The sequence below is a fragment of the Laetiporus sulphureus genome (genome assembly GCF_001632365.1).
Source record: "Laetiporus sulphureus 93-53 unplaced genomic scaffold LAESUscaffold_46, whole genome shotgun sequence".
NCBI classification, from domain to species: domain Eukaryota; kingdom Fungi; phylum Basidiomycota; class Agaricomycetes; order Polyporales; family Laetiporaceae; genus Laetiporus; species Laetiporus sulphureus.
Window position 1 is genome coordinate 180,672 of NW_024468555.1, and position 23,127 is coordinate 203,798.

General features: G+C 54.2%; 8 protein-coding genes across 8 annotated transcripts; 4 read left to right on the forward strand and 4 right to left on the reverse strand.

Annotated features, from left to right (window-relative positions):
* Positions 1–12: 12 nt before the first annotated feature.
* On the forward strand, positions 13–1,298 carry LAESUDRAFT_661348 (GNS1/SUR4 membrane protein; the record flags this gene model as incomplete). The annotated part of the gene is made up of 7 exons (XM_040904931.1): positions 13–339; positions 396–486; positions 544–617; positions 671–716; positions 765–805; positions 858–927; positions 988–1,298. The coding sequence occupies 7 exons, from the start codon at positions 13–15 to the stop codon at positions 1,296–1,298; spliced, it is 960 nt and encodes a 319-aa protein (XP_040760447.1).
* Positions 1,299–1,997: 699 nt separating this feature from the next.
* Positions 1,998–5,350, forward strand: LAESUDRAFT_762594 (Rho GTPase activation protein; the record flags this gene model as incomplete). Its single annotated transcript, XM_040913126.1, has 12 exons — positions 1,998–2,129; positions 2,193–2,298; positions 2,363–2,478; positions 2,537–2,646; positions 2,712–3,320; positions 3,371–3,413; positions 3,471–3,633; positions 3,685–3,700; positions 3,755–3,997; positions 4,076–4,242; positions 4,295–4,371; positions 4,424–5,350. The coding sequence occupies 12 exons, from the start codon at positions 1,998–2,000 to the stop codon at positions 5,348–5,350; spliced, it is 2,709 nt and encodes a 902-aa protein (XP_040760448.1).
* A 109-nt stretch (positions 5,351–5,459) lies between these two features.
* On the reverse strand, positions 5,460–8,788 carry LAESUDRAFT_661340 (Adaptor protein complex AP-2 alpha subunit; the record flags this gene model as incomplete). Its single annotated transcript, XM_040904930.1, has 11 exons — positions 5,460–5,555; positions 5,609–6,837; positions 6,891–7,568; positions 7,623–7,728; positions 7,781–7,882; positions 7,936–8,065; positions 8,115–8,308; positions 8,362–8,470; positions 8,526–8,556; positions 8,611–8,701; positions 8,759–8,788. 11 exons carry the CDS (start codon positions 8,786–8,788, stop codon positions 5,460–5,462), a joined length of 2,796 nt encoding a protein of 931 aa, XP_040760449.1.
* A 272-nt stretch (positions 8,789–9,060) lies between these two features.
* LAESUDRAFT_684954 (P-loop containing nucleoside triphosphate hydrolase protein) lies at positions 9,061–13,678 on the reverse strand. The gene is made up of 5 exons (XM_040905873.1): positions 13,555–13,678; positions 12,938–13,506; positions 12,765–12,888; positions 9,957–12,695; positions 9,061–9,900 (listed from the first exon to the last, which is right to left on the reverse strand). The coding sequence occupies exons 2-5, from the start codon at positions 13,486–13,488 to the stop codon at positions 9,202–9,204; spliced, it is 4,113 nt and encodes a 1,370-aa protein (XP_040760450.1). The 5' UTR covers positions 13,489–13,506; positions 13,555–13,678; the 3' UTR covers positions 9,061–9,201.
* Positions 13,679–13,842: 164 nt separating this feature from the next.
* Positions 13,843–16,074, forward strand: LAESUDRAFT_815137 (uncharacterized protein). Its single transcript, XM_040914661.1, has 3 exons — positions 13,843–15,138; positions 15,205–15,556; positions 15,617–16,074. The coding sequence occupies exons 1-3, from the start codon at positions 13,987–13,989 to the stop codon at positions 15,715–15,717; spliced, it is 1,605 nt and encodes a 534-aa protein (XP_040760451.1). The 5' UTR covers positions 13,843–13,986; the 3' UTR covers positions 15,718–16,074.
* A 637-nt stretch (positions 16,075–16,711) lies between these two features.
* On the reverse strand, positions 16,712–19,080 carry LAESUDRAFT_791850 (uncharacterized protein; the record flags this gene model as incomplete). Its single annotated transcript, XM_040913932.1, has 3 exons — positions 16,712–16,804; positions 16,857–18,935; positions 18,994–19,080. 3 exons carry the CDS (start codon positions 19,078–19,080, stop codon positions 16,772–16,774), a joined length of 2,199 nt encoding a protein of 732 aa, XP_040760452.1. The 3' UTR covers positions 16,712–16,771.
* An 808-nt stretch (positions 19,081–19,888) lies between these two features.
* Positions 19,889–20,761, reverse strand: LAESUDRAFT_661119 (Co-chaperone Hsc20; the record flags this gene model as incomplete). Its single annotated transcript, XM_040904911.1, has 3 exons — positions 19,889–20,040; positions 20,096–20,327; positions 20,402–20,761. 3 exons carry the CDS (start codon positions 20,759–20,761, stop codon positions 19,889–19,891), a joined length of 744 nt encoding a protein of 247 aa, XP_040760453.1.
* Positions 20,762–20,835: 74 nt separating this feature from the next.
* On the forward strand, positions 20,836–22,653 carry LAESUDRAFT_744906 (uncharacterized protein; the record flags this gene model as incomplete). Its single annotated transcript, XM_040911339.1, has 3 exons — positions 20,836–21,221; positions 21,289–22,279; positions 22,342–22,653. 3 exons carry the CDS (start codon positions 20,836–20,838, stop codon positions 22,585–22,587), a joined length of 1,623 nt encoding a protein of 540 aa, XP_040760454.1. The 3' UTR covers positions 22,588–22,653.
* Positions 22,654–23,127: the final 474 nt, after the last annotated feature.

Here is a 23,127-nt window from a genome sequence, read left to right on the forward strand (position 1 = left end):
CTTCGGTTCCCCATGGCTCCTCTCGCTGACTTCCTTGCGCGCACGGTCCCCATCTCGCTCCCAGACCACCTGAGGAGCTATGTCGTGGGGAAGACACCCTTGTCGACGCCGCAGGAAGTGTTCCCGGCTCTCGTCGCATACCTCGTCATCGTCTTCAGTCTACGAGCGTACATGAAGAACAGGCCGCCACTGAAGCTCCAGCGGCTCTTCCAGCTCCACAACATTATCCTCAGTGCTGGCAGTGGTCTGCTGCTCGCTTGCATGATCGAGGAGATTGCGCCGCTATACTACAAGAACGGCACCTTCTGGGCAATGTGCAACGAAGGGATGTGGACGGATGTGAATGCTGCTGCTCTTGCTGAGTCGACCTACTTTTGACTGAATTGCGTCCATAGAGGCTTGAGTTCTACTATTTGATCAACTACTACTTCAAGTACCTCGAGCTCATCGACACCGTGTTCTTGGCGCTCAAGAAGAAGCCTCTCGGTACGATGTCCTCGACGCGTTACGGCGCGTGTTGACTGATTGTGCACTGTCCTTCAGCTTTCCTGCACGTGTACCACCACTCTGCAACGGCTTTACTATGTTATACTCAGCTCAACGGGAAGACCAGCGTGGTACGTGGCATGCAGTGTGGCCTCATTAGATGCACTCTGACTATGCTGTGCAGCAATGGATCCCCATTTCGATCAACTTGTCTGTCCACGTTCTAATGTGTGAGTACGTGTCAAGTAGGTCTATGCTTTGTGCTAATAACGCTTCAGACTACTACTACTACGCGACCGCTGGTGGTGCCAAGATCTGGGTACATACCTTCTCTATCTGCTATCATTCGGTTTCTGAAATCTTGCCTGCAGTGGAAGAAGCATTTGACGACTATGCAAATTGCACAGTTCATCATTGACCTGTTCGCCGTGTACTTCGGAAGTGAGTGAGAGCCTTGCCACGGCTGGACGGCTGGACGGAATAACTGACGTCAGACTGAAGCTTATTCGTACTATGCAGCCAATTATTTCAGCCCACTACTGCCCACGATGGGTTCTTGCGCCGGCACTGAGTCCGCTGCGGTCTTCGGCTGTGCTATCTTGTCGAGCTATCTGGTCCTCTTCATCCAGTTCTACATCAACACATACAAGAAGCCGGCAAAGGGCAAGGCGCCCGTGGCAAACGGCAAGGCTGTAGCAAATGGCAAGCCTGTGGCAAACGGCAACGGTATTGCGAATGGTCATGGGTGCGTACCCAATGCCGGGCCATGTAATACATTTCTCATGTCTCGCTTCAGGCACAAACTGGAGTAATCTGTTCCGGGGCCAAAGAAGAACGTTCTCACGGGATCACCGGAGTCAGAAAACCTTACGACAGCAGTCCATGACTGACCATCATATCCTCGCTTCGTCGCAGAGATACCCGTTGGCGCGACATATAACAACTGCATACTGACATCGTCTGTTTACTATTTGATTTTCACTACCATAGGTTCATTTTAATTGTACATTGGGGTCAAGAAAACGTCGCGTCCGACCCAGCACATCCGGACAGTTCGCCGGGGTTTTTTATGTCTTTGCATACGATGTAGACTTGTGGAGTAGTAATGACGAGCGCTGGTGACCTGGGACAGGTTGGTGTTGGTGAAGATGTGTTCACTAACTCTTGATCCGACCATGATCCCGAATTGAAATGCATTGCGGTATTTGCAGCAGACGCCACAGGGGAGTAAAGATCTGATCTGACTGTATGCGAATTGAAGCTGTGCCATCACTGCGCTGCCTCGCATGTCTCGCCCCACCTGAGCACTCTCAAACACCTTGCATCTGCTCAACAACCTCAATCTGTCGAATTGCCTTTTGCACCAGCTTCTCAGTCCGGCAACAGCGGCACACGCGTGGATCTCGACCTGCCTGCCGCCAATGCACGCGTATGGGAACTGTTCAACCTGTTTGATATTCTCCTAGTTCCATACCCTGTGCTATAGTATACCTTTCTCTTGACTCCATACCATGTCGTCGATATCGCCCACCGAGCGGTCGCGTAAATCGGGGCGGCGGAAGAGCTTGGTCTCTGAGAAGAAAGAGTTCACCGTGCCTGTTGAGCTGTACGTTTCAGCGAAGGCCGCTTCGGCTCTGCGAAAGGTGCGCGAGACCTGTCAGCAAGATACACGTCGTTGTTCAGTGGTTTGAACTCGCACTGTCCAGCCTGCTGTACTGTACAGGAGAAGCCAGGATAGGCTGGACAAGCCGGGTGAACCGTCCAGGCTGAACGTACGCAGCTCTGCGGAAGGCACTGCCAGGAAAGTCAAGGGTATGTGAGCCAGCAATGTGAACCATTCCCTGGCATTCATGTATGCGCTATGTGAATACATCAGAGAAGTCAAGCTGGCTGAGTCTGGGTCGCAATTCTCTCGCTACTGGCCAGTGGAGAGTGGCCACTTGTAAGCTGATGGAAGAGGACGAATCTCCCGTCCTGAACGTCTATTTAGATGTGAGTGTTACTCGCACAGGAGTACCATTCAACACCCGCAGTGCTCACACTACAGCAGGGAGCGTTGTACCAGTCCGTCTACGTCTATGCGCTGAATCATACTGATATCCGGCCAATTCACCACTCTCTCTTCGACTGCAAGGACTGCCTCGGCATATACTGCGTCGCGTACGTGCTTTCCTGTCTTGCACATCCACCAACCGTCGCCGTGACTTGCTGATCGCAATCTCCAGCGGACAGATGTGGTGTGCATCCCCCATCGCCGAGCCCACCTTCCTCCATTTCCCCGACAGTGGCACGATGCACCTCTGGCTCTCCCTCCTTCGCGCACATGCTGTACCCGAGGTCTACGGTCGCTGGCTCGCACCAGCAGACGGTGGACTCTATCGCATGTGGCGCCAAGTCGAGCTCACGTGCCTTGAGGGCAGGAACCTCGGCGCCCCGCGCAACATCCCCGCATCCTCGTCCGCGATAGACGACCTCACGGCTCCTTCACTGGGCGACGAGCACGATGGTGGGACGGACGCGCTGGACATGGATGTGTACTGCGAGATTTTCGTGAACGGGTGCTTGTGCGGGCGGACGACGGTCAAGCGTGGGATTGGCGCGCCGGACTGGCAGGAGCGGTTCACGTTTGCAGACCTGCCTCCGTTCGAGAATTTGGAGATTGTGGCATGGAGGGAGAAGAAGTTGACAAAACCGACGATGCTGGGTGCGGTGCTCATCGTGCTGGTCAACTTCAGGCGGGGGGAGCATGTGGAGGGCTGGTTTCCTGTGCTGCATAGCACGTCATCTGCGAGTATGCAGGCAGGAGAGCTACGGCTGCGCATAAGGGTGGAAGAGTGCGTGTTGCTTCTCTTGCGGTGTACCGGATGTTTGACCGCGATTGCAGAGAGATCATCCTTCCCTACTCCGCATATGCTGGAGTGCTTCAGGTATTGTTCCGGTCGTCTCAATATCAGATCCTTTTCTAAGCCAAATTGGCCATATAGACGTTTAGCTCTCGGAACAGCTTAGATTGGATGTCCGACCTGGAGTCGAAGCTCAAACTCAAGCACATCTCGAAGAACATCATATCCATCGCGATCGCCAAGAACGTCCTCGTCAACGACATAATGGAAATCGCCGATCGCGAAGTTGACGGCACTCTGTCATGTGAGCCTGACCATCGTCGTAGCCTTCAATCACCCCTGCTAACGTGAACAGCGCACAATACGCTCTTGTAAGCTGTCTCCTCCCCCCTTCACTCATGTCCTGTACCACTGACACACGACAGCCGAGGCAATACCGTGCTCACCAAGACCATGGAGCTCTTCATGTCGTGGTATGGCGCAGAGTTCCTTGAGGCGAGCGTCGGCCCGACGATTCGCCGTCTGTGCTCTGAGAAGGTCGCGATCGAGGTCGACCCCGCGCGCAGCGGGAAGGGCACGAAGAGCACGGAGAAGAACGTCGAGCTCCTCGTCCAGTGGTGCCAGACGTTCTGGGACTGCATTTACAATGCGCGAGAATTGTGTCCACCGTATGTCGACGTCCTCATATCTGCGATCGTCCGATTGTCATGTGCGAAACGATGGAGCTGACACGTCGACGCCCCTAGCGAGATGCGGAAGCTGTTCCAACATATTCGATCACTGGTAGAGCAGCGATATCAGGTCAGCGACGAGGTCAACAAAGAACTGCCGTGTCAGAGCGTGTCAGCGTTCTGCTTTTTGCGCTTCATCGTTCCTGCGATATTGCATCCGCATTTATTCGGCATATGGCCAGGTACGCTTGGACCAGTATCTTGTTCCATGTGGTATCTCACGCATCATACCAGGCATGCCTGAAGTCCGTGTCCAGCGTAGCCTCACCCTTGTGGCAAAAGTCATTCAAAATCTGGCGAATTTAAATGCTGTCAGTATGTTCGACCTTTAAACGCGCAGCATGTCTGATGCATCTACTGCAGACCGTCCACAAGGAAGGTTTTATGCGTGGCGTCAAAGATTTTCTCTTGAGCAGCTTGAAGGGCATGACTGTTTACATTATGATTGTATCAACACCAGATCCAAGTCAGACCGACCAACCAACAGGCACATCCGTGGAAGCGCACGAGCGTGCGGCTATCATGAACGCCATTCGCCAGCGTGGTGCTTCTTCCCCCATACTCTACCGCGAGGCGACACCCGTCCTTCCACATCTTCTTGATCTTCCCAAACACCTCGCAGTGATAACCGCTGTCGTCGTGCGCTACTCCCGCTCACACGGCTACACCCCTTCGCGAACACCTTCAGGCGACTCCCATCCCTTTGATGAATTCTGTTTGAAATGCTTGGAGGTAGAAGAGCAGGCTCTGTACCGCGTCAGTCAGCTCGCCAGCCGGCCTCGGCACCACAGCTCCAGCCAACCCAGTAACTCCTCTCCTCTCGCTACGAACATCCCGCTACCTCCCTCTCCGTCTTCTCCCGCCAAGGTTCCTCATCGCAATCGCAACCTCACACCGTTCCGAAGCCGCGTGCAGAGGAAGAATGCCCGCCCTGCCACAGCGCCCGATGACTCCGAGTTCTCTCATTATGCACAGCCCTCCTCCGATGCATCTGTCCCTGTGAGTCCAATCAGCGACCAGCCAGGTCAGTGCGCGCACTCTCAATCTGTGCCTCAAACGAGCAGATCCGTCGATGAGATACGGACGAGGCCGCGGTCATCACATATGCCACGAGCTCCCTTCCATCATCAGCTGCGATCCTCATCGACCGATTCTGCCCTCCTGAGCAAGAGCAAGTCCGATCAGCTTTCCCTCAGCTCCAGTCCGACGAAGGATGCTCTCTCTGATGGGATAGATGACGTGCAAAGAAAGCGGAAAAGCCTCTTCCACGGGTTCCTGGCTCGACGATGATGAACCCATGTCTTCTTGCTGTTTTTACGGATATATATTACGAGTGTCAGTAGCAATATATGTACTATGTAACTCCATAAATCGTTCCTAGCCAATAGCGAAGTAGATGTCATGATAAAGTGTCCGCACTGAGTGGCTTTTGTATCTGTTTCTGCACTTCCGCTGCGACATCTTCCGATGTACTCCGCACAGTTACACGACAAAGCTGCAACAGTGTTGAGCAAAGTTCAGCAGTACGAAGTCTATGCAAACACGTACCTTCGCTTCCCGGTTGGGCTCTAGCCTCATCAAACAGCCCACCTTCCCATCCACCGACATGTGCAATATGCCAGCACCGACAATGTTGTCTGGATTGGGGTCGATCTCGTCGAGGATGTTCAACGAAAAACCAGACACGATCTGACGCTGCTTCTCTCGGTCGACATAACCTGACTCAGTCAAATTAATGGGGAAGATGCTCTGTGCCTCTCGCGGCGGACCGCCAATCAGTCTCCATCGCTCGAAGAAGTCAGCCTGTCCGAGCTTGACATGTTCGATGAATTTTGTGAGCACGATCGGCAATCTGAGTGCGATGCTCTGCTGCGCGCCAGCGAGGTAGGACACGCTCAATATTGGCGGCTTCGTAAATGGTTTCTTGCATTCGACTTGAATCAGTTGTTGCGATTGTGTTCGGGGCGGAATCACATTCGGAGCGATCTTAGCGAACGTCACTGACAACGCGTCTGGCTCTTCGGTATGGAGGGTTGCGGTGAAGGAGATAAGAGGAGCAGAGATCTTATTGCCCATGTACACGGCGAGTTGTCCTAGATGTCCATGGTACCGCGACTTGATGCCAATCTGGATCTGGACATCCTCGTAGAGCACACCCTCGCTACTCCACGTGAGTTTGTCAAACCACCGCTCTACATTGGGGCCCACTGTTAATAGCGGAATGCCCTTCTCGGCAAGAGCCGCTGGTGATGAGGAGACCAGATGCTGGAAGGTAGAGGGTGTCTGTCCAGAGATGTCGAGCCCCATCAACGAGCTCGTGATATCGTTCGCGGAATCCTGCGTCGCTGAACCATTCCCATTCGCCTTCGTGAGTGTAGGTTTCCTCGTCGCCCTCCTAGATAGAGTGCTCTCTGCAAATGCGTCCTTCCCATTGAGACGGTTGAGGAGGGCGCTCTCTCTTGGAGGGAAGGGTGGGATCTCCTCGCAGACGTTCTGCAGCAACTCGTCATCATCTGGACGAGATGCAAGCGCATAGAATTCGCAAGCCCGCTGCTGCAGATCGACGTCCAGCACGTGTCGATACCGTTCGAACACGTTCAGCAGCTGGGGTTTGATCTCCGGAAAGACGTTGACCCACTTGATATATGTGGAGAGGAGGAGTGCACGTGTGGGTGCAGCGCAAAATTGAGACTTCGAATGAAGGACCTGGAACTGCTCCATCGGGCTGTATCCCGGATCGTTGGCAATTAAGTGGCCATATTCGCCCAGAATGTACCCTTAAATAGAACATGAGACATCTGGACGCCATATCGTCCTCGGAAACACGTACCGCCTACTTTAACGAGGCTCTCGTGCGATGAGGGCGACCTGAGATACTCAAATACCACTTTTGCAGCATATGCCTGCAAGTCCTCTGTGTTGGTCACGATTTGTACGACACGATACCAAACCTCTTCGCCGACGTGATCACCCGCCGCACTGAGCAGCTCCAAGATGGTATCGACATACCACTTGTAGGTACTAGCATACTTCTCGGTCAAAATCGCTATCTTCAGTACCATCTCCTCGCGTAGGCCGTAATCCGCGACTTTCAAGTATCGCAGCAACTCGCCAACGATCAGCTCCGAATTGTCCGTATCACACATACTGTAAAGCAGGTCGAGCGCGCGTCGACGGACCGAAATGTCTTTGTCCCGGAGAGACAGAATGATCGTCCCTTGGTGCTTCTTGATAGCGGTCAAGTTCTCCGTTCGCGCAGCCAAATGGGCCATCGTGTCCAAACCGAGATAACGAACGTTAGTTTCCTTGGAACTGATGAAGCGAGCCAAAAGGACAGCCGCGGTTGTGACGAGGGGTGAATTAGTATCGAGGTGAATGGCCAGGCTGATCGCTTCGAAAAGCACGGCATGCTGAGCATTATTGTGCTGGACGTTTCTTGAAGGTTCGGCACAATTGTTCATCATGGTCTGAAGCACGTCAAGCATGACCTTGCGTAATGTCGTATCCTCTGCGATTAGCTAATTTAGTCGCGATTCAGCAAAATGTGCAACATCGATCTGACCTGTAGGAGGATAGTACTGCAGTAATCGCAAAAGCTTCACCTGCAGCCATGGAGTAGGCACCTTGTAATATGCATAAGTTGCTTGGTATTCGTGTTGTACGACAAGCTACCAATGGGCTCAGTGTCATCGTTATCATTCGATACAACTCGGGTCCTACCCGATTTAATCTATCGACTGCTTTCTGATAGCATACTGCGTAAGCGTCAAGATGGTCTTGCGCTAGAGCCATGACAAGACTCGTGACGCACACCACTACGCCCTTAGCACGTCATCAGGATCTGCATGCCAGTCTGACATGTTAAATGTGCTCACCAGATCCATATCATCCATGATTGATACTATACGCAGGGCCCATTCAGCAGCGGGGATGACATCTGGATGTTTCCGGTATAGCCTGAGCAATGTCAACGCAGCTTTTTTCCTCACGAAGTTGGGAGATGTTCTGTGCACAAATTATTTTCGTGGAAGGCAGCAAAGATTGAATTACGCACGGAGAGATCAATAAACGGTGAACATCCTCCGTCAGAGCCTCCGCCATCTCCACTCCTCCAACGTTAGCAATGGCGTGCAAAGCAAGACAATTGTGGATCTCGTTGTTGTCATTCAAATCTTTGCGAATTGAGTTGACTACAAGTCGCAAGAAGTCCGAATTCTCATGCATCAGGAGCGTGACAGCCAGATAGCCCTGGTCCAACTTGAATCAGCTAACGTTCACCAGACATAGCCTGGAAAGCTTACAATCTGCTTCTCGCTGTATTTCGGACTCGATATGAGGTTCACAGCCTCCATGTGTCCGATGTCGACTTTGTAACCGAGGATATACGTGAAGATGACTTTGGCGACATATCTTCAAGGACCATGCGAATCAATACATCTGCCAGTGCCATTGTGAGCATCCTCACTTCTTCTTCTGGTATCCGTCCAGATTGCCATCTAGGCCGAAATTATTAGTCACACCATGAGATCGAGTAGCTGGCGCCAGCACACCTTTGAATCTTTTCCGGATATTAGCCATCTCCTTGTTGATTCTCTTCTCTTCCAGTTCTCTAACCCTTGCACCTCGGATGTCCGCAATAAACTACATAATTATAGCATTTAACGACATCTGCTAACGCATGGCGCTGTCCCGACTGACCTGCGTGAGCCCACGCATATTGGAAGCCATCTTGGGCAGATCGCTTGGGTCGCTTGGGCGACCAGTCCAACGGCTCGAATATCGGAGTGTAGCCTATGACCCGCAGGAAACACTAGAGAGACCAAAAAGAGCTGTGGCAGGCCACCGGAACAGCGAGCAGGATAGGTAGCAGTGGACCGGCACTGATGTAGCAAGGGAGGGGAGGGCTGCTCAAGCTGGCAGAAAGAGACGCGCAGTATATGCGGGAAGCCTCGGTCACGTCACATCACACGATCGCGTACGCCGGCCATCACTCGAGTCTTCATAGAGAGCGGTGAAAAACATGCATTACTGTATGTCCTTAGCATAACAAAACAAAATGTGAATCTACTTTTACACGACTTATTGTACCATATGTATAGTGAACATCTATATTCCAACGCCACTCGTACAACAACCATCGCTCACAGCCTCTTCCACAATGGACTAGGGGTGCTAGGCCTCGAATTGTATGCCATGTTGTGCGGTGTCGAGTATCCGGAGCGCGATCCGCCGCTGAATCCCGGCAGACGAGAGGGCCCGGACGACGGAGAGTCCATGGGTGTCCCAGGCCGCGAATTGTGGTGCGACTGGTTGGCAATGCGATACCGACTGTAGTTGTTCAAAATGTTGACAATGTCGCGCGTCATCAAGTCGAGCTCTTTGATCTCGATGCCACTGAGCGAGCCATCCACAGGCCCCTCATCCTCGTCGCCGGATTCAGACTCGCGCTCATCGCCAGGAGCACGTACGGATCGTCTACTTCGCGTGACCGACCGCGCTATGATACCCTCGAAAACTCGCAGCATGCAGGCCTCCATCATGACCTTGAGCCGCTCCGCTTCATCGAGAGCATCAGCCCTTCCCACGATGGGAAGCCACTCATCGCACTCCAAGCCTCGAGCAGTCACATCGACATGGTATGCACCGAAGAGGAGGTATGTCAGCGGATCCAGCCGTGTGGTCGTCACCAGGAACATCTGAGCCTGAGTCGAGCCTGCGGATATATTCTGGCGCTTCTCCGCGTATGCAATGATCTGCTTCTCGGTGATCACAGCGTTCGGCTCGTTTTCGAGGATTTCACGCTTCCGGTGATTCACGCTAGATGGATGAATGAAGACAGTCTAACGCAAATACATTAGTGAAATATCATTCCGCATATGCAAGACGAAAAATGTACCTTGTCATGTTGAGTGCGATATGTTTTTCCGCCTGTCCTGATTGCAAACTTCGGTTGAGTCGCAATCGCAATGAGAGCGGCGAGAAGTGGCCGAGAATTTGCATTAACGTTCAACGCCGACGGGACTATGGAGCGATCCCCTCTTCTTGGGCCTGCAGGTCCAACGACATCGCCACCTGCGGAGACGTCGATCACCCCGGCGTCGAACAGAGACTTCAGCAAATGCTCCTTGATCCTTTGAATCGTCAGGAGCGCAGGCTTCGCGAGGAAGTTTTCTGAACAGAATCGGTTCGCAGAAACGTAGTTGCCTTGCTTCTGCAAGTCCCACCAGGCGTTATAAGCATATAGTGTGGCAAGCGCGTCCGAGCGGAAATCCTCGGTCGTAAAAGAGTTCTTCTTGGCAGATGCTTCAGCCTTCAGGTGCATTGGAGCGACGAACGGATCCCGATTGGTCAGAATTGCAGCGAGGGTGATAGCATGGTCCAAACAACGGAAGAAACTGCCGAACAATACCATCCGACCCATCTGCACGTCAATTGGGATCTGTAAAAGCACGCGACCAAGCGATGTGAGGTTGTGCTGTTCGTCAAGTGCACCGACCATTTGGAGTGAATTCATAGCCGATACCACACGGTCAGGAGCCGGGGGTTCGATAGTTTCCGCCAGAACCTCCTCCACAGTCATGCCGGAGAAGTTGAGCGCCTTTACATGCATGACGACGTTGCTCAGATCTACACGCTTCATTTCGACCAACTGGTATGGGTGAAGCTTCTCCGCGAACTGCTTGCTGAGGATGCCATAGTATTCGCCCGGGCGGTGACGGCCAGCACGGCCAGCCCTCTGGTTGAGGTTCGAGGAGCCGACCCACGCAGAGACCAATGACGAAATGTGCCGCTCGGGGTCGTACCGCTGCTCCTTGACCTTCGCGGAATCAACGACATAGACGACGTCCGGGATAGTGACAGAAGTCTCGGCTATGTTGGTGGACAGGATTATGCGGCGGATACCCGCAGGCGGAGGCTCGAAGATGGCCTGCTGCTCGGCCACGGGAATGCTTGAATGCAAAAGGTGAATTCTGTACCGCGACTGGTCATTGAAGTTCATCCCGAGCAAGGATCTTGCATTCAATAGACATCGTTGAACCGCCATGATATCGTCCCATCCAGGTAAGAACACCAGAACATGCCCGTCATCCGAATTCCTCAGCACGTGCGCTATCGTGAGCGCAATGAAGGGTACCGGCAGCTCGAGCTCATCGTCCTTGATATCCTTGGCACTGTGATCATCTGCATCCGACACTACATCACTTGAGCGCGGCCTACCGCTTGGAGCAGGAAGCCGTGGCACCGGCGCATCGTCTCCAAGCTGGAACCGCAGGTATTTTTGCACCGACTTTTCCTGGAACACCCATGCGGAGTCGTGATGGCCCGCCAGCATATGAGCATAATCATCGAGGTAATTCTTCTGCACAGGGAAAGCACGACCCGGAATGTCGATCACGCTTGCCGGCTGGCCGTCGTCCTCGCGGAAGTATTCCTGGAAGAGCTTCGGGTCGATCGTCGCGCTCATGAGCACGATCTTAATCGGTAGGTTGCGCGCTTTGCGATCCGCGAGCAGACGCTTGAGCACGACGAGCAACAAATCAGTGTCGACGTCGCGCTCGTGAACTTCATCCACGAGGACGTGTGTTACGTCGTCCAGACTCCTGCCGGCAGAGCCGCCCCCAAGCAGCTGGGATTGCATGCGCTTGAGGAAGATCCCCGTTGTGCAGAATGTAACCGCGCCGTGTTCGTCTGGAAGATTCGCCTCGAACCTGACCTGATAACCGATCGAATGCCCACGACCAACGTTCTCCCCCCTCTCCTTCGCGACTCGACCCGCGACACTGATAGCAGCGATTCTGCGAGGTTGCGTGCAAACAATATTGCACTTCGCGCCCTCCCCTCGCTCGGTCCACTCATCCAGAATGAGCTGAGGAATTTGCGTCGTCTTGCCAGAACCGGTGGCAGCCATACAGATAGTCACATCATGCTCCTGTATATGTTTCAGCAGCTCCTCCGACTTCGTGTAGACAGGCAGTGCCGCTCGAGTTTCTCGCATTTTGGCCATCTTCTCGTCCTGCAGGTATCTATCACGCCTCTGCTTCAAAACTTCGGACTTTTTCCGCAAGAACTCTGGCGAGACAGGTCTGCGATCCGGATATCGAGGTCCAGTAGGGATCTGAGATTGTTCAGGTTCCGGTGGAGCGTCTCCGGGAGCCATCTCTGTCTTTGGGCGTTTTTTATAAAGTGTGCTCTTCCTGATCTCCGCGCACAGGTCTTCTACCTGCTCCTGCAGGGAGTCATCGATCGAAAACAACACTCTGGGTGCCAATCCAAGATCTTTGCCAGTCTTCGCATCCTTGAGAAATTCCTCCCAAATGCTCGCGTCGCATTCTTCCAGATACTTCGTGACGTCAATATAGCAGGCCATCGATGCAGCTTTCTTGTTTGGACCAGTTGCAAAACCAATCTTCCTGCCGCCTACCGTCATTTCCGCCTGCCAATAAGTCTTTTGTCCCCTGCTGTTCAAGGCAACAGATGTGATATCCGGCTTGCCGAAACCAAAGCGCCGACAATAGTAGTCCATAAACTGTCGGCCCTTGTCAAAATCGACCAGGCTCCCATCAGACAGCGTAGCTTGCATTGGTGAGAGTTCCGGCTCCAGCTCTGCCTGCCGGCCTTTACTAGGCTGTCCAAGCTATATATAGACCGACCGTCAGTTGGAAACATGGGGTTCAAAAGAGAATTGAATCCACATGGTACCCACCAGCCCTGCGTCGATTAGTTGATACAAAAGAGATAATGCCGCAAGTTTTTCTGAATCTTTTCTGTTCTGATGATCTCCATAAGCTTCCATCCGCAGGTTTTTGATATCTATTCGTGCTGTGGTTCTAAGCCAAGCTCAGCGTGGACTAGGAAGAATGATGACGGAAGTCCCACCTCCATATCGCTTTCCGATTGCTGTTTAAACCCTGTACTGACTCATATAATGGAGTGGACTTGTACTTATTGGACATCCAATTAGCTACGGCTGCCTTTGGGTTGTCAAACCATTGTTGCTTGAGCTGCTCCGTCTTATAGTGCTCCTCGATGTACTCCAAGTCATACGTGGGCTCTAAAATAGGTGCCTTCAAGGCCAACGCCGCCTGTGCCTTCCCTCTTTTCCCCTTACCGCTGGATAGCTGGGAGGGTCCGGTCGGAGGCATGCGCGCGAGCAAAGAGGAACTGGGTTTGCGGCGCGACGAACCTGAAGTAGAAGGCAGAGTGCTCGTAGAAGACGCGAAAATTGTAGGGGAATGTGCGTCTTCGAGTTTTGGAACCTTGCCTGGCCGAAGGGCTTCCTGGTCTGCGGCAGTCGAGGAAGAGGAGGAAACGGAACGGGATTGGGGGAAAGGACGCTTGAGAGGAGATCCAAAAGAAGGGGACCGTTTGGAAGGGTCTAATGGCATGAGTAGGCTGCGCCTCTGTCGCAGGAGAAAGGCAGGGCGCATGTGTGGCTGCCCGAGGATCTGTGATCCATACAGTGCGCTGTTCGAACGAGAATTGGCAAAACTAACCTGTGAGTGCTGATGTTTCCAGTCGCCTACGCGTTGACCTTGCGCACTGAAAGTTCTATCCGGTGAGAATGGCAGGATGTGGGACGCGAGAGCGTCGTAAAGACCGCCGGCAAGGTCACGGTGAGTGCAAGAACGACAAATTGCCCGATACGCAATTCCCGGCGCTTCCGCCTCCCTTTGGGCGCCAGAGTTATAGACGCACAGGCTCTGCACTCTTCGCTAACCAGCAGTGAGTGGTTCATGCACATTGTTGACGGCCCGTGTCCACTCAGCTACTGCATCTGCCAGACGTTCATAGCTGTCACACGCACAGAACATAGCCTTTACGTCTCGAACAGGTCATATCAGCCGACAACGTTCGCAATCAAACATACCAGACATTACACACGGCCTTTCTACCTCATCCGCTGAGTTGTTTCCGTTCCATCCTATATGATGTCCCAACAAACCGCTCCTCGGTCCATCCTGTCTACTGCCCAGTTGCAACCTCGGAACGGGAATAGTACTCTGCTGTCTCTCAATCAAGACATCATGTACGCCACACTGAATCTGCTCTCGCCCAAGGACGCTCTCTGTCTCAGTCTTGTCTCTCGTGCTCTTCACGAGCCCGCGCGCCGTCGCGCCTTATCCGAAATAACTATCGGATCTTTTTCTGCTCTCTATAGCATGTGTGCCTATATGCTTGAGGATCCCCCCAATCGTCTGCACTGGATACGTAGTCTGACCATCACATTCGGAGCGAATATTGTCACTGATGATGAAAGTCATCTGACTGACCATTATCGTCTGTCACTTCTCGCAAAGCTCCTTGCGCTTGCGCAAGGATTGAGGCATCTATCCTTGTCATGGATACGTGCACTGTACGAAACATGCCCGAAAGTCTGCGATTCTTTGGTCAGCCTGCCGAATCTCGATCACCTGGAGCTCCATGGAGAAGCTTTTGCACTAATCGCGAGACTTCGAAGCTCACCGAAGACGCTCAAGCTATCGGCTGCGAGAGATTCTGACCCATTCGGTGACTTCTTGTCAGATGCATTCCCCGCGCTGTCAACGTCAACGGTTGAGACGCTCGAAATCGACGAAATGACGGATAACAGCTGGCCAGTGGCTTATCCCGATTTCTTTCGCGGTTTGCGTCGACGGCTATCTGTGCGGCATCTCGCGGTCGAAGGACGCACGTCCCTCCCCCTCCTTGCATGTATATTCCCGAACTTGCGGACTCTACGACTCGATGGTGTGATTCTGACCGACATGCACAAGGCCTTTCACAACATAGACGTACCATGGTGGTCGCAGCTCGACCATCTCTATATTGACGTCCGCCTCAGTCACATGCAAGAATGGCCATTGCAATATCCGACCCATTATGTGCAGCTTCTCGGATGTGGCTATTTACACCATAATCGTGACGAAGCTCTAGACGTCATACGGAAAACATCCCCTGTCATGCTTGCGTGCGTTGTCGTGCACTGTCAACAGATGGCCTTCTATGAGACACTGGCCTGGAGCGCCACTCGCCTGCAGTGCCTTCAGCTAACTTTTTCATATGTTACACAATCGACAGAAAGGTTATTTGAATTACTGGTTCGTGGACTTCAGCTTTGATCATGATTCTCTGTCACCTGGACCAACATTGTACATTTTATACAGAATGACGTCACGAGTTCCTTTGCGTCTTCTCAAGTGCATACTCTGCAGATCCTTGTCAATGATCAGCACTATCAGACTTGGATCAAGTCCCTGCTTGAGCCCTATTTGCTCCCATTTATCCGGGTCATGTCTTCGTTACGTTACTTCTCTCTTGGAGTAGGCAACCTCCATGCATTTGGGAATAACTACAGAGGGATCATCTGGTGGTGGCGCGTAGAGCGCACTGCAGGAGACAAAGCAAACGACGTTGAAACAGACACGGTCATTTTGGAGCAAGTGAAGACGATTATCGGAGAAGCGCTTCTGGACAAGATGCGCCAGCCGCGCGAGCATGATATTGAGGAACTTGACGGTGAGTGGTCAGAATCAGAATTTTGTGAGTTGAGAGTGGTTCTTGATGCGTTCACTGTAGCAACGATGCAAGCAGGGATCATCCGGCGCGCAGAGGACGATGATACCCCATCCCTCCTGTCTCCCAGCTCACATTTGCGCATGAATGTTGCTGTTTCGTGATGCGAGGAATTTGTACGATAGCTCAGTTTTACAGGATGTCAGGACAATTCGAAAAAGATGCCGTTGGGTGGTCTTTCGCATGGGCACCTCGCCCCCTTATTCAGATCTGAGACCGCATTGGCACGAAAAGGGAACTCGATATATCATAAGCTACGATACAGGACAATCCGGGATTTGACACCTTCCCACGATACCGTGCCCCAAAGACATGGCTCGACCCGGAGAGAGGACAACACTAGCGACCCTCGGTCGCGCATCTAATTCATAACGGAGGAGAAATATCAGATATTAGCACAGGAGTAATCGGCTGCAGAGACAGAGCTTTGGCAGCGGTCTTCATAATGGAGGAGGAATACTAGCACAGGAGAAATCGGCTGAAGAGGCAGAGCTTTGGCGGTGGCGCGTTTGAGGAGGCGAACTGCCATCCGACTGCGTAAGCGAGACAATGCGAGGGGTGTGGTCTTAACAACTTACTTGGGTGGCGGTGAACAATTTTGGTTTCCTGCGTGAGACAGACCTGGGGTCGGCTCGACCAAGCGACCTTGCTTCGCATGAGTATCTGCCGCTACAGAAGAAAGGCAAGCTCTACTTACCGGTGGACTATGAAAACGCGCGCGCCTAGTAGGCGCCGGAATACAAGAGACCGTCTCTTCTGGTCAGCGGGGGCAAGTGGCCTGTCGTTAATTTTAATATGCGTGGCAGAGAGATCAGAGTACAGCTCTGCCCACCATGAAGACGATCAAAGATGTGGGTGTCTAGTGAATGAATCGGCGCACGAGCCATCGCTTCCGACCATGCTTGTCAGGCTTGAACAAGATGAGTGCGGTGCACGCTTCCGCAACAAAGTGCAGCTCACCAGGACGCGATGGGCTCGCGCTGCGGACAAAACTCCGCACACTAGCGCACGACTCACATCCCCCCAACAGCTCACAGGTCCAAGCCGTCTGACCTCACGCTGAGTGCCTTCAGACTTTGAGCGTAAGGAGCGACTCACAGGGAGGCAAAGGGCTCGCGCTGCCATTCAGCCGCGACGCCGCCCCGGCCCTGGACGACCTCAGTTGAGGTCGCCCAGAGGCGTCGCCGGCGTCTATGAGAGAGCCATCAGTACCAGGCGATAAACAGCAAGAACAGCAACGTACCCTCCAAAAAACGCTGCCCATCCTGCGCAATGGGCTGTCCTTTACCATGCTCTGGCCGTTCCCGCGGACGGATCGGTTCTCGATATCAGCCACGTCGTCAGACTCGTTCCGCTTGCACTCGCAGCTCTTCGCCCTGTCCAGAAGGTGCTGCACGAGCTGCCGAGACTCCTTCAGTGCGTCACCGGTGGACGTACGCTGTGTGTCGAGCGCGCTGCGAAGCTCGTCGTTCGCGTTGCTCGTGGCCTGTACCTGAGAGACAAGCGCTGCGTTCCGCCCTTGCAGCCTCTCGATCTCCCTGTCCTTCTTGATGAGGTCCTTCTCATGCTTCTTCGCGGCGCTCGCGAGCTGCTTCTCTGCGTCCATCCGCGCTAGAGCGAGATCCTTGTCCGCAGCCTGCTTGCTCTGCGTGTGCTGCTTCTCGGCAGCGTTCTTGTCCAGCATAAGCTCGTTGTACTGCTTGGAGACGAAGCCGTTGGCGTCGCGCAGCCCACGAATGGTATTCTCTGCCTTGTACACCGCACCCGTGAGATCCTCGACGGTCTTGCGCAGAGTCTCGTTGGTCTTCGCGAGCTCCCCGTTGTCCTGCGTGAGCGCGGCGATGCGCTTCGTCGTCTCCGCCTCCTCGACCTCCTCGCGCAGGCTGCGGAGCTGCTGCTTGAGGCCCGTGACGTCATTCTCTGCGAACACTTTCATCTCCCGCTCCTGGTCGGCTATCTCGCGGACACGCTCTCGCTCAATGCGTGTGGTGATGAGGAGCTCCGTCACCTCCCGACGTGCGTCCTCGGTCTTGGCGTGTGCATCGCACTCTTCTTGAAGCTCGCGATGCAGGTCCTGCTCGCGCTGTTCGCATTCTTGCCTAAGTACCTTCTCAGTGGCAGCGGCCTGTCTTGCATTCTCGAGTTCCGCTGAGGTGGCCAGTCTCGCAGCATGTTCCTGGGAAAACGCAGCCTGCAGGTCAGCAACCATCAATCGCAGCGCCTCCAATTCCTGGTCGCGGTCGGCGAGTGCAAGATCCTTTTCTTTTCCGTAAGTCTCGCAGGACCCCAGCCTAGCCAAAAGACCCGTGTTCTCCTGCAGAGCATCAGCGAGTTGAGCTTGAGTCTTCGCCACCTCGGCGCTGTGGGCTGCCTCGCTTGCGCGATACTCGTTCTCGCGGTTGGCAACGGAAAGAGCGAGAGAAGCGGACCGTTGTCGTTCTGCAGCAAGCGCATCTTGCGCATCGTCCAAAGAAGCAGACATATTCGAGCACCGCATGTCAGCCTCTTCAACACAGGCTTGGTAGTGCGACGCGGCTGCTTTCGCATCCTTGACGTCGCCGACGAGCTGGGCGTTCTGGGCTTCGACGCTGTCCAGACGGGCCTTGAGAGCCAAAGCATTCGACAGGGTTGTCGTGTGGTCTTGCTTCTCGTCTTGCAGAGTCGCCTCCAAGTCGGCCACGCGCTTCTCGAGCTCAGCTTCCCTGGTAATAGCGAGATTCAGCCGCGAAGCCAAGTTATCTCTTGAAGTCTTCAGGTCGACAACGAGAGCTTCCAAGTCAGCGAGTTTTTGTCGGGCGAGTTCCAGCGAATACTCTGCGTTAGAAGCCCTGCCAGACAGATCGGCATTCGTACCAGCCAGAGCGTCCCTGTCAGCCTTGCAGCCGGCCAATTGAGGTTGCAGAGCGTCCTCCCGAATCGTGCGCTCTTCGATATGCGCCTGAAGAACGACGCACTCCTTTTGCGTGTGCTTGAGCACAACCTCGGTGTCGGCCAGCTGAGCATGCAGAGCGTCTTCCCGAATTATACGTTCTTCGATATGCACCTGAAGTACGACGCACTCCTCCTGCGTGTGATTGAGCACAGTCTCCGTGTCGGCCAGCCGCGCGCGGAGATCGGCCGTCTCGCCGGCGAGCTTGGTCTTCGCGGCGAGCAGGCTGGTAGTGGAGTTTTGATAACGCTCTTCGAGCGCGGCGATGCGTTTCTTGTCTGCCTCGTGTCGGAGGGCGTGGGCATGCGTTTGAAGCTTCTGGATGTGCTCGAGCTTCGGGCGGTCGAGAAGGGCGCGTATACCGAGCTCTTGAAGCTTGGTAGGCCGTGCATGCTGTTGCGTATGATGAAGCATGACACCAGACGCGGAGAAGAAATACATGGACGCGTACCTCCTCGGTTCCGAGAGAGAGTGTTGGACAATCCAAAGGCCACGGCTTGAGACGCATCAGATGTGCGGACGATTGGAGGGTAGACATGTTGAGTGGTGAGTGTAGGTTGGTGATGGGTGTAGAAGGAAGAGAGGAACGGGAGCTGACCTGTCTCAGGATTGGAATTGGAGGCTAGTATCGCGGCTGGCTGTGCTGCGAGCCAGCCGCTGTCACCCCCCGGGACGTCGGTTGCAGACTGAAACGAAATAGAGGCTAAGTCAGATACGTGAAAGTCAGATACGTGATTCGCTGCTTGAAATATTTGAGAACAGGCTTCTGGAGGAAGGTTCATTCCTTCGGTTTCGAACGCGAAAAGCACGTCGCTTGCAGATAGTATCCAGAACCCTATTCATTGTTCGACTCCTTGGTACCAAGCCTCGGATCTGTATAATCAGCCCTCAAAACTACGATGGAGACGCATCCAGTGCAACAAGGCCGAACGTGCAGATGTCGTACGCCAGTGGGAGGCTTAGCAGGAGTTCGACACGACAACGTGTCCCGGCCACAAGCGCGTCTCGACGCGTACCGTCACGCGTTACTCACAGTAGACGCCCAGGAATGCTTCCGTCTGTGGCGTTGGACCCTCCTCCAACGCACCGGTCTGCGGCAAAGACACATAGTAGATCATATAGACGGCTTGAGATGAACGTTGCCACTCTCTATAAGGAGGACACCTATTTGTTACGTTATGACAGCATTCCATGCTTCCGACTGTACACCTATTTACAATTCCGAGAGTCTACATTGGCCAGGGACAATGTATAGAAAAATCGCTCACTAATCACTTAGCAGAGGGGGTTCCTGTGTAGCATTTTCGCGGGCATTATACACAACTCGAGAGCAAAAGAGGATGGTGTTAATGATGGTCGGTGAAAGGGTGAGGCCACGCAGCGGCGGCCTGCTCGATGCCCTGGAGATACTTGAGCTTTACGGCGGCTTCCTTGACGGCGGGCCAGTCCTTCTTCTCTACAAGATGCCTAATCTCGTCGATCGTTTCCTTTATTTGCTCTGCATACCGCCTCTTTGTGAGCTTATCATACGTGATGCATTCGACGGTGCATACCAGCATTCTCCGCCCTGACCTCTTCGACTTCCTCCCGAGACTCTGCGCCCTCGATGCGCTCACGCATCTCGAGGATGTCAATGAGGAGGGTGTGGTCTTCGAGCTTATCGGTGTCTTCGCCGGCAAACCCTTCATGCTCGAGGATGTACTCGACGCGGCGGAGGGGATTCGAGAGACGGTGGAGGGCGTCGTTGATGCGGGCAGACATAACGACAGCGAGCTCCTGTTGCTCCTGCATTCGTGCCGATTGCCGCGACGGCTATGTCAATCTTCCATTCACCCACTGAGTAGCAAGAGCCCACGCACCTTGCTCCTCCCGACCCAGCGATCGGGATGGATGATGCCCTGAAGCTCGAGGAAGCGGCGTTTGAGCGCGGCAGGGTTCACAATAAAAGGATTCGGCTCATAGGGTAAACCAAGCATCTCGTGGTAGGTCATTCCTTGCGGAATGGGGGCAATGTACGCGCATTTGGGACAGATGGGAAGCGGGGAAGGCAGGGGCGCAGAGCATTGCGGGCACTTTGGGTGAGGGGGGGAAGACGTGCTGAAGCGGTGTGCAGAGAGACGAGCAGCAGTGGCAGGAGGCAGATGTATGCGCACGAGGGGGCGCTGTGGCAGAGCAGAGGCGAGCCTGGGCGGGGCGGCGACGAGGACCCGACGAAACATGGTGGTCGCCGGCAAGCGCGACGTCATGTGATCGCCATGTACAAGCAACCCTCTGCTGTGTTCACCTCCTCTCAATGGCGCCCTCGTCTGCTGGCCGCCGCCCGTCCCCGCCCTCCTCCTCCTCCCTCCTCCGCGCCATCCGCCCGCCCAAGACACGCGAGGACTCGGACGTTGCACGCGATGCGCGCGCGAAACTGAGTCACAGCCGCGGCCTTCTCGGTTCTCTGCCCCTCCCAAACTTCCGTCGTGCTCGGCAGAAGCACAAGGGCCAGCATGAAGTCGAAGAGGAGCAGCTCAGGGTGCACGACGAGGCACTGCATGAGCATGATTTCCTTCCGACGCTCGGGGCGCCGTCTGCAGACTCGGCACTGGTACAGCTGAACGACGAGCTTATGCAAGAAGAAGAGAACGCAGACAAGCCCGTATACAAGTGGGCTGTACTGTACGAGAACCAGCGTGGGTGCGTCATACCAATCTCTCTTAATATAATACGCTTTCTGAGCTGACTGTACCTTGCTCACTCATAGCATAATGTTCTTCTCCACGCCCTGGTACTCGCCACAATCCCTCTTCCCCTGGGACCCCCCACCCTACACCCTCCCCATCTCCCTCCCCTCCTCTTCCTTCCCAGCCCACCACCAGCGCTCCTCCATGCACGTCTCCACTCTCTCGCCCTCCACATACCCCCTCCCAGACGGCACCTGGCGCTGGGTCTCGCGCGCGTGGATGATCGACATGCGCGGCGACGGGCTCGTCCAGCACGACGGCTTCGAGTACGCCTGGTCCTTCTCCAACAATCCGGATGCATGGCGCGCCGACGTCGGCTCCCTCAGCACGGCCGGCTGGGTGCGCAGGCGCCGCTGGGTGAGGCTCATGGTCAGGATGCATAGGAAGGGACCGGGCGCGCTGCACCCGGATGCGGAAAGGGCGGCCAGGGAGACGCAGGTGCCTGGGGAGAGTGCCGACGCGGGCGCGGTCGCGAATGAGGAGGTAAGGCTGAGCTTGGAGATGGAGCATGAGGAAGAGGGCGCATCACGTCCGCCGTCGGTCGTCGAGAGCCTGGAGGACGAGGAGGAAATCGTTGATACAGGACTGTGGCGTGGCGATGGCGAGGACTGGATACGCGTTCGCGCGGCACTCAGGAAGCTTAGGAGGGATGGGAGGAAACTGGAGCTCTGGGAAAAGTGGTTGAATGTGGAACTCGAGGACAAACATGCTGGGAAGGACGAGGAAGAAACCTTAGAGGGGTTTGAAATGGACGAGAGAGCGCAAAGCGAAGAAGCGGCTTCTGACGGGAAAACGGATGACGGCGAGGGGACTGCGGAAGCGGAGAAGGACAAGGGCAAAGCACCAGACTACGAAGGGTCTCTGATAGAATCGTCACCGAGCTCTCCCACCTCGCCATCATCTCCCCTCTCGCCCTTTTCTATGACCTCCTCACAGGCCCTCGCGGCGGACACGGGCGTCATTCCGACCGCCGCGCCACGTGCGCTTGTTGCTGCTGTCATCCGCGAGCATGTACGTTTCTGAGTTTCTACCTCCCTACTTATTTTTGGGTATTGACTATTTCATCGAATTAGGCGGGTGACATCTTGCGCGCATTTGTCTACCCCGACTCGCGGGCACGCTTCCTAGAGCTCGTGGAGCGGGCGGGCATGCGCGGAGAGCTGGAGGCGGCGCTCGGGGTCGAGGATGGGGTGCGAGCCGTGGATTTTTGGAGCTATCAGCATCAAATCGAAACACGAGAGGATCTAAAGGAGGACAGAGGTGGTAAGGAAGACGACGATGAGAACGGACAGGAAGGTGGCCAACAAACGTGCGAATGAGATTCCACGTATGCGAAAAGAGATGAAGGCGCGCAGCCGGAGAAGAATGATAGGCTTCATGACGACGGACAATTCTTATTACATTCGTGGATTACGAGTACTTTTTTCAGGATATCTGTAATTCGCATATACACGGTTTGCACGCAACTGTACATAGCAGACTGTACGCTGTATAACGACACCAACACGTTCATGTCGCGGGCAGAAACACGCAATCAACCCTATTATGACTCTATGAGTACGTCCGAGCCGACTATAAGTACAACTTTATACACGTTCGCGTTCTGTACGACCGTCTTACCCACGCTCCCTCGGTTCATCGAACTTATCGTTCACAGACTGCACGCATCTATGATCATAAACCGCTGACCATTATATTAGAAACGAACTATAATAAGAATGTCCGTTCCCCTGCACATATATCAACTTTCTCCGTCCCTTCTGTCGAAACTTCGACCCAATCGACTGGCTGCAACGTTCATCGTCAATACGTTCCACTGAGACAAACGCACACAACACTTCATCCAAGATCGACACATG

What these genes read in the sequence shown, in the direction of transcription:
- LAESUDRAFT_684954 (XM_040905873.1), bottom strand. Translation starts at nt 13,488, where the DNA reads ATGCGCCCTGCCTTTCTCCTGCGACAGAGGCGCAGCCTACTCATGCCA. An exon ending in AATCGGAAAGCGATATGGAG is followed by an intron (nt 12,889 to 12,937) that starts GTGGGACTTCCG and finishes AGCTTGGCTTAG; the next exon opens with AACCACAGCACGAATAGATA. An exon ending in AACTAATCGACGCAGGGCTG is followed by an intron (nt 12,696 to 12,764) that starts GTGGGTACCATG and finishes GTCTATATATAG; the next exon opens with CTTGGACAGCCTAGTAAAGG.
- LAESUDRAFT_815137 (XM_040914661.1), top strand. Translation starts at nt 13,987, where the DNA reads ATGATGTCCCAACAAACCGCTCCTCGGTCCATCCTGTCTACTGCCCAG. An exon ending in AAAGGTTATTTGAATTACTG is followed by an intron (nt 15,139 to 15,204) that starts GTTCGTGGACTT and finishes CATTTTATACAG; the next exon opens with AATGACGTCACGAGTTCCTT. An exon ending in TGATATTGAGGAACTTGACG is followed by an intron (nt 15,557 to 15,616) that starts GTGAGTGGTCAG and finishes CGTTCACTGTAG; the next exon opens with CAACGATGCAAGCAGGGATC.